Source organism: Quercus robur, chromosome 5 (genome assembly GCF_932294415.1).
Source record: "Quercus robur chromosome 5, dhQueRobu3.1, whole genome shotgun sequence".
Classification (NCBI taxonomy): Eukaryota; Viridiplantae; Streptophyta; class Magnoliopsida; order Fagales; family Fagaceae; genus Quercus; species Quercus robur.
The window spans coordinates 64,070,436-64,078,656 of NC_065538.1; the positions used below are offsets into that span (position 1 = coordinate 64,070,436).

The window sequence follows — 8,221 nt, forward strand, 5'->3', positions numbered from 1 at the left end:
GACATAATGTATTTCTTCTCAAAAAAAACATATGATTTCAAAATTAACAAAATTTAAATTCTAAGATTTCTTTAAACTATGTAATTTTAAAAGTAATAAATTATTCTATCTTTTATCTCAAAAAAAGGCGACAAATTAGACCATATAATTTCAAAATTAGCGAATTTTAAATTCTAAGATTTCATAAAATAATAAAATAAATCTAAAACACAATATTATTCCACTTAAATGGGTTGGTATTTAATTTGTTAGTTTTTGAAACATTAGGATTTAATTTGTTACTTTTGAAAATACAAGTTTAAATGTTTGTAGGGTGTAAAGGACAAGGGTCGAGATTCAAGTTTTCAAGAATGAGCTTTGATGTGCAACGAAAGTTCGCTAAGTCTGTCTCCTGTCCATATGCGTCGTCCAAAGGACAGACGAGGTCATTCATCAGTTACTCGTCCGTCTGTGCTCAACACAGACGGACAAACGAACTTACTATCATCCGTCCGTCCTCAAAGACGGACGGGCTTCTTAGCATTCATCCGTCTGTAAAGGACGGACGAGCTTGGCAGCATCTCTTCGTCCATAAAGGACAAGGGAGGATTTCCGTCTCCGCCGAGTGGAAGAACAAACCGTCACCAGCCAAACCCAACCGTTGCGAAGTACGAACTTCTAAATCAGTTATTTCCGAGCCTGTTGGATTCCTCAACTGTAGGAGCGGTTACCAAGCAAGTAACCGCTTCCCGTATACTATATAAGCACACGCCAATGAAAGAGTAAGGCATGCTATTCTGTTCTTGAGAAACTAAGTTTATATTTCTTCAGTCAGAGACTAACTTCATCATCGAAGGGTTCTTGGTCGGCTACCACCGGTCTCCTCTAAGTTTTTACTTGTTTTCTCAGGATTCACCATCGCAAGTTTAGCAAGGCCCGGCATTTTCAGTCCACTGATATCCCAGAGTTCATCAGTTGGCGCCGTCTGTGGGAAAGAATAACGTTTGATTTCCATTGTTGGATTCTGCGATTTCTTTCTTGGACATAAGGGCTGAAATGGTCCGGACAAGGTCAAGGGCTACCAGCCCAGGCCTTCAAGAAAGTAGAGGCGACCGTCAATCGGTGCCTACCGTACAACCGCCTTCTGTCCAACACGTGCAATCCATGGCTGCTACTATGGCAGAATTGACCCGCCAGAACCAGGAGTTGGTTAGAGAACTTAACATGAGGAGGCAACATCGGGATGAGAACGTTGGAAGACAGGTCCAGAGCCAAGATGAGAGGAATGCCGAGTTTGAGAGCCAGTCAAGGGGTACCCCTTCAAGAAGGGTGCCTCACTTGGAGAGGGAGATGGACCAAATGAGAAGAACTATGGATGAAATGAAGGAAAATATGAAGAGGACCAACCCCGTAGAGGACTTGGTTCACAGGACTGACTCCCCATTTGTGCCTCCCATCAATGCTCACCCTTTGCCACCGAAGTTCAAGATGCCTTCCTTAGATTCGTACGATGGGACGCGAGATCCATTTGACCACATTGCCACTTTCAAAACTACTATGCATCTTCAAGGGGTTCCGGATGAAATAATGTGCAGAGCCTTCCCTACTACCCTTAAAGGACCCGCACGAGTGTGGTTCAGCAAAATACCTCCCAGCACGGTAGCGTCCTTCGAAGAATTAAGTAAGTTGTTTGTTAACAACTTCATCGGAGGACAGAGGCACAAGCGTTCCTCGTCCAGTTTGCTGACCATAGAACAAGGGGAGAATGAAAGTTTGCGGTCGTTCATTACGCGGTTCAATAGGGAAGCTTTAGCAGTGGACGAGATGGATGACAAGCTGCTCCTGGCGGCTTTCCACAATGGGGTTCACTCTGATTTGTTCATCCACAAGCTATATGAGCAAGAGCCTCAGACCATGGCCGAACTCGTCCACTCAGCCCAGAATTTTATGAATGCGGAGGATGCTATCATAGCCAAGAAGAGGAAGAGAATTGAGAAAATGGATGCTAACCCCACTCGTCACTCAGAGCAGGGTCCTCGTCTCAAGAAAGGACGAACGGAAGACAAAAAAGATCGTGACAGGAAGGCAGGCCCCTCAGCACGAAGTCAGCAGTATACGCCATTGAACATGCCACTTGATCAAGTCCTAATGTAAATCAAGGATGATCCTTCCTTGAAGTGGCCAGAAAAAATGAAGGGAGATCCGAATAAGCGCAATAGAAACAAGTATTGTCGCTTCCATAGAGACCATGGGCATGATACGGACGAATGTTTTGATCTAAAGCAGCAGATTGAGAATCTTATAAGGCAGGGGAAGCTGAGAAGTTTCTTAGGACGAGACCATAAGGACGACAAACTCAAAGGAAAAGCTGAAGAGTCGTCACGGCCACCTCTCGGAGAAATCAGAGTTATCGTCGGAGGGAGCTCAATAGTTCAGTCGTCCAGGTCCAGGAAAACATACTTGAAGGTGGTGCAGAGCGTCCAACTCTCTGGACGACCACCTAGAGATACGGACGAACAGGCAATCACATTCACCGAAGACGAAGCTGAAAGAATCCACCATCCTCATGACGATGCTATTGTCATAACCTTGCTCATCGCTGACTACACAACCAGAAGGGTACTCGTTGATAATGGAAGTTCGGCAGATATCCTGTATCTTCCAGCTTTTCAGCAGATGAAGCTAGGACGAGACCGTCTTCGTCCGGTGAATTCTCCGTTGGTAGGTTTTGGTGGGATGAGGGTGCAGCCCGTAGGTACTGTTACATTACCAGTGGTAGTAGGGGCATATCCACAACAAGTCACTAAGGACGTGAGTTTCCTGGTAGTAGACTGTTCGTCCTCTTATAATGCCATAATTGGGAGGCCAACTTTGAATAGTTGGAGAGCAGTTACGTCCACCTACCACCTGTCAGTTAAGTTTCCAACAGACTATGGAGTAGGACAAGTACAAGGAGATCAACTGGCAGCGAGAGAGTGTTACTTGGCTATGTTGGCCACGGACGAGCAAGTGCAGACAATGACTATTGAGGAGAAAAGGGTCGTGGTAGAACCTATTGAAGTGCTGGAAGATGTTCCCTTAGACGAAAGGAACCCTGAGAGATGTACCAGGGTGGGGGCAGATCTAGAAAGAGGAGTTAAAGAAAACCTTGTTCAGTTTTTGAAGAAGAACGTAGATGTGTTCGCTTGGAGTCATGAGGATATGCCTGGAATAGATCCTAATGTCATCACCCATCGCCTGAACGTATCTCCATCCTCGAAGCCAATACGACAAAAGAAAAGGGTGTTTGCTCCTGAGAGAGAAAATGCTATTAAAGACGAGGTTCAAAAATTGATGGCAGCAAAGTTTATCCGAGAGGTGTACTATCCGGATTGGTTGGCCAACGTAGTAATGGTCAAGAAGGCGAACGGCAAGTGGAGGATGTGTGTGGATTTTACTGATCTGAATAAGGCTTGCCCCAAAGATAGCTATCCATTACCACGAATTGATCAGCTGGTGGACTCCACCGCGGGCCATAAACTGCTTAGTTTTATGGACACTTTCTCAGGGTACAACCAAATACGGATGGACGTGGTCGACCAGGAGAAGACCTCATTTGTTACAAGTCAGGGCTTGTTTTGTTATGAAGTAATGCCCTTCGGATTGAAGAACGCTGGAACAACGTATCAGCGACTGGTCAATCACATGTTCCGTCCTCAGATTGGGCGAAATGTCGAAGTATATGTGGATGATATGTTAGTGAAAAGTCTGGAAGAGGGTAAGCATTTAGACGACTTGCAAGAAACCTTCAATACACTCAGGCGATACAGTATGAAGTTGAACCCCAGTAAATGTGCTTTCGGAGTGGCTTCGGGAAAATTTCTTGGATTCATGGTCTCACACAGGGGGATCGAGGCCAACCCAGAAAAGATCAAGGCAATCCTAGAAATGAAGCCTCCGCAGAATACTAAAGAAGTACAATCTCTCACCGGGCGAGTTGCCGCCCTCAACAGGTTTGTCTCTAAAGCTACTGACAAGTGTTTGCCATTTTTCAAGGTTCTAAAGAAAGCCTTCGAATGGACGGACGAGTGCCAAAGAGCCTTCCAAGATTTGAAGACGTATCTTGTCATGCCCCCGCTGCTAAGTCCGTCCGTGATAGGAGAGGAGCTGTTTTTGTACCTGGCAGTGACCCCGCATGCTGTGAGCTCAGCGCTGATAAGAGAGGAAGCAAAAGTGCAAAAGCCAGTGTATTACACCAGTAGGGCCTTGAGGGGGGCGGAAGCACGATATCCGCCAATAGAAAAGCTGGCCTTCGCGCTCATCACAGCTTCCAGGAAGTTAAGACACTACTTCCAAGCCCATGTAATCAATGTTATGACAGATCACCCACTTAAGAAAGCTATGAACAAGTTGGAAGCTGCAGGACGTCTGATCCAATGGGCGGTCGAACTTAGCGAGTTTGATATCCGATACCAACCAAGACATGCTATTAAGGCTCAGGCCCTGACAGACTTTATTTCGGAGTTCACCCCAAGATGCAACGATGAAGTGCAGGAGGATAAAAATTGGGTGGTCCATGTAGATGGCTCGTCCACACAGCGTGCGGGAGGAATAGGGGTGGTTTTGCAATCCCCTGAAGGAGACAAGTTGAAGCATAGAGTCCGTCTACAATATCGACCAACTAATAATGAAGTGGAGTATGAAGCTCTGCTTAAAGGGCTAGAATTGGCTAAGTCTGTAGAAGCGGAGTCGGTTCTCGTCCTGGGAGACTCTTCGCTGGTAATGGGCCAAATAAATGGGACATATGAGGCGAAAGAAGAACGAATGAAAAAGTACTTGGAGAGGGTATTACAGCTTGTGGAAAAATTCAAGAAGGCTAACTTCATTCAAATCCCGAGGGAAGAGAATGCAGAAGCAGACACCTTAGCGAAGGAAGCCTCAGCAACTGGAACAACCGAAGAGTATGATGAAATTCAGTACGTCCCGAGTGTAGATCTCCTGGAAGTACAGCAAATAGGGAATGAAGAAAATTGGATGACCCCAATCGTCTTGTATCTGAGGGACGGGCGACTTCTGGAAGCAAGGGACGAAGCTAAAAAACTCAGGATAAAAGCAGCAAGGTACATCCTTCTGGACGAAGTTCTCTATAGGAGGGGCTTCTCTCAACCTTATCTTAGGTGTCTGACCCCAGAAGAGGCGAACTATGTGCTGAGGGAAGTTCATGAAGGAGCTTGTGGAAACCATTCAGGAGCAAGGTCGCTTATCCAAAAAGTCGTCCGTGCGGGGTACTATTGGCCAACTGTTCAAGTGGATGCAAAAGCTTATGTCAAGGCATGCGACAAGTGCCAACGATTCAGTAATGTCCCCAGACAACCATCTGAGTACCTCACCCCAATGATGGCCCCGTGGCCCTTTGCTCAATGGGGCCTGGACATCCTGGGTCCATTTCCACTTGGAACTAGACAGATGAAATTCTTGGTGGTAGGGATTGACTATTTCACTAAGTGGGTGGAGGCAGAACCATTGGCACACATTACACAGCAGAATGTAAAAAACTTCGTCTGGAAGAATATAGTGTGCAGGTTTGGAGTACCTAGGGTACTAGTTTCCGATAACGGGCGACAGTTTGACAACACCCTTTTCAGGGACTTCTGTCTACACTTTGGAATCAAAAATCATTATTCCTCCCCCGCACATCCACAGGCAAACGGTCAGGCTGAGGTTACAAACCGATCCTTGCTGAAGATCATCAAGACTCGTCTTGAGGGGGCAAAGGGAGTATGGCCAGATGAGTTACCTGGTGTCCTATGGGCATACAGGACGACAGTGAGGACTCCTACAGGGGAGACCCCTTTTAAACTAGCCTATGGAAGTGAAGCAGTTATACCTGCGGAAGTGCACATGGCTAATCATAGGGTGATGTCATATGAGGAGAAGGAAAACGAGGAGCAACTCCGCTTGAACCTCGATCTTATAGACGAAGTAAGAACAGAAGCAGAGCACAGGGCAGCGAAGTACAAGAACCTCATGGCTAGGCAATATAATGCAAGGGTGAAACCAAGACGTTTCAACATAGGAGATCTAGTCCTGAGGAAGGTCTCTTTAGCAACCAAGAACTCAGCTCATGGGAAATTGGGCCCCAATTGGGAAGGACCCTATAGAGTCATCAACTTCAAAAGACAAGGATCCTATTACCTGGAGGCCCTGGACGGGAGAAAGCTTGAACATCCTTGGAACGTGGAGCACCTGAGGAGGTACTACCAGTAGAAGCGTGCCGAAATGAGGTTCACTGTGGACGAGCTTGAAGCTTGCTACCCTATTTATATTCTACTTATATTTTATGCTGTGTTTGATACTATTACCTTGTTATTTGTGTTGTGGTTATCTATCATGATTATGGACGAAATTATGGAGTGCTTACTAAATAAAAGGCATTAGCATGTATGTGCCTTATCTGTAAACGATATTTATGTAATGTACAAAATGTTGTGTTCATTTCAGATTTCCATGGCATTCTCGTTCAAAGCTAACCTACAGGGTGGCTGAGAACAAAATATTTTTTAATTGTCAATGAGACGAATAAATTCTCTGGACGCGGAGATGTAACGTCTAAAGCTTTAGCTTTCCTAAGGAAAAGCAAGATCAAGGCACCCCATCCTAATCAAAGGACGAGGTAGTCCCTGAAAATAAGCCTAAAATGTTCGTCCATGAGGGCAGAACAAAGATGAGATACCCTCGTCTCAGTCTAAGGACGAGAAATAACCCTTCAAAGGGAGAACCCAACTTGACATTTATCTGTACAAGACAAAATGGGCGTCCAAGCCTTAAAACAATTAGGCAAAGGACGAGGCATAATGCGCATCCAGGCCCGAGACAGTAAGGCCTATGGACGAGCAAGGTCCCAAAGTCCGGACGGTCAGGGTACATGAAAGAAATTTCAGTCTAGGGACGAGAAATAACCCTTCAAACTTTAATAGATGGTTTAAACACACTGAACAAGGACGAGTAAAATATGAATGCATGCATAAATATGAAAAATCTCGTCCATACATGAAAGAAATGAAATTCACTAAGTGTTTGAAGGGCGGACAAACAACGTCCAAACACCCTTGTAGAAAAAAAGGTTTCAATACCTCGTCCTCAAAACTTTGGACGAGTTTAGTGTACTTGAATTACATCGAAAGATCCAAAGACAAAGGATCAGAAAAAAAAAACACGTTCTTAAGTAGGAGCAGTGGGTGGCTGGGTAGAGGCATCGTCTTCAATATTGACGTCCTCAGAGCTGGTTTGGAGAAGAGAGCTGGTAGCAGCATTCAGGTTAAGTTTGATAGAGTTGAAGTCCACCTCAGGGAAGTTTTCAACAGCGTCCATCCTAAAGTCTTCAAAACCCGCTGCATAGTTGCGGTCCAACAAGTCTGTGAATTCCTTGGACGCTTTGAACTCCGCAATGGCATCGTCCTTAGCCTTGGAGAGGAAAGTACTTAGCTCGTCATTCTTCGCTTGAAGGTGGTCAAGACGGGAGTCTTTCTCCACCACAGCGGCCTTCAACTCTGCGATCAAGTTTAGCTGCTCCACTTCCTTCTCCTTAGCCTCAGCAGCAACCCCAGCCCATTTCTTGCTTTCCTCCCTCACGTTTTTTATGGTCGTCTCTAGCAAAATCCTCGTCTTGTCCAACTCTGTGGCTTGCCTAGACGCTGCGATGAACTTGGACATGGCCTGCAAAAGGAATATGTTTGGTTAAGACGCCCAAAAGATGGAGAAACGACAAAGTCAAGACGAAAGGAAATTTACCTTAAAAAGATCATGAACACCAGAATGTTCAAAGTCTTTTAAAGACATGTCATAACATGCATGAATGTCCTCGTCCTTCACAGCTTCTTGAAAACGTTGCCAAGCCAAATCTTCGTTTTCAACTATGTTCGAAGACACTCTCGACGGGAGCTGAGACGAGGTAGGTGCAGTCGTCCTAGGAGGGGTCTTGGACGAGGTCATCTCCACAGGTGGAGATACGTCCACATCAATTGTTTGGACGGAGAGGTTGGGCTGAGGCAAAATAGGCTTGGCCACCTTAGACGATGAATGCTTCACTCTTTTGTCCCGCCTGCTAGGAAGACTCCCCAAGTCCAAATTCTTCGGTAAGGACTTTCTTTTGTCCCCAGCAGACGGACGAGTTTGGGGTACAGCTCCAGGACGGACGTCCCCAACCTCAGGACGATCTCCCTCACCAGCTACATCTTTCCCTTTGTTACCCTTCATTGTCGCC

The 8,221-nt window shown here is 45.7% G+C and overlaps 3 protein-coding genes across 3 annotated transcripts; 2 read left to right on the top strand and 1 right to left on the bottom strand.

The window, feature by feature from the left end:
* Positions 1-1,035: 1,035 nt before the first annotated feature.
* LOC126728537 (uncharacterized) lies at positions 1,036-2,133 on the top strand. Its single transcript, XM_050434344.1, has one exon. It carries the CDS (start codon positions 1,036-1,038, stop codon positions 2,131-2,133), a length of 1,098 nt encoding a protein of 365 aa, XP_050290301.1.
* A 36-nt stretch (positions 2,134-2,169) lies between these two features.
* Positions 2,170-6,225, top strand: LOC126728538 (uncharacterized). The gene is made up of 2 exons (XM_050434345.1): positions 2,170-5,540; positions 5,778-6,225. The coding sequence occupies exons 1-2, from the start codon at positions 2,170-2,172 to the stop codon at positions 6,223-6,225; spliced, it is 3,819 nt and encodes a 1,272-aa protein (XP_050290302.1).
* Positions 6,226-7,079: 854 nt separating this feature from the next.
* On the bottom strand, positions 7,080-8,219 carry LOC126729139 (uncharacterized). The gene is made up of 2 exons (XM_050434837.1): positions 7,750-8,219; positions 7,080-7,674 (listed from the first exon to the last, which is right to left on the bottom strand). The coding sequence occupies exons 1-2, from the start codon at positions 8,212-8,214 to the stop codon at positions 7,180-7,182; spliced, it is 960 nt and encodes a 319-aa protein (XP_050290794.1). The 5' UTR covers positions 8,215-8,219; the 3' UTR covers positions 7,080-7,179.
* Positions 8,220-8,221: the final 2 nt, after the last annotated feature.

What these genes read in the sequence shown, in the direction of transcription:
- LOC126728537 (XM_050434344.1), top strand. Translation starts at nt 1,036, where the DNA reads ATGGTCCGGACAAGGTCAAGGGCTACCAGCCCAGGCCTTCAAGAAAGT.
- LOC126728538 (XM_050434345.1), top strand. Translation starts at nt 2,170, where the DNA reads ATGAAGGGAGATCCGAATAAGCGCAATAGAAACAAGTATTGTCGCTTC. An exon ending in TGGAAGAATATAGTGTGCAG is followed by an intron (nt 5,541 to 5,777) that starts GTTTGGAGTACC and finishes ATGGGCATACAG; the next exon opens with GACGACAGTGAGGACTCCTA.
- LOC126729139 (XM_050434837.1), bottom strand. Translation starts at nt 8,214, where the DNA reads ATGAAGGGTAACAAAGGGAAAGATGTAGCTGGTGAGGGAGATCGTCCT. An exon ending in GTGTTCATGATCTTTTTAAG is followed by an intron (nt 7,675 to 7,749) that starts GTAAATTTCCTT and finishes TTCCTTTTGCAG; the next exon opens with GCCATGTCCAAGTTCATCGC.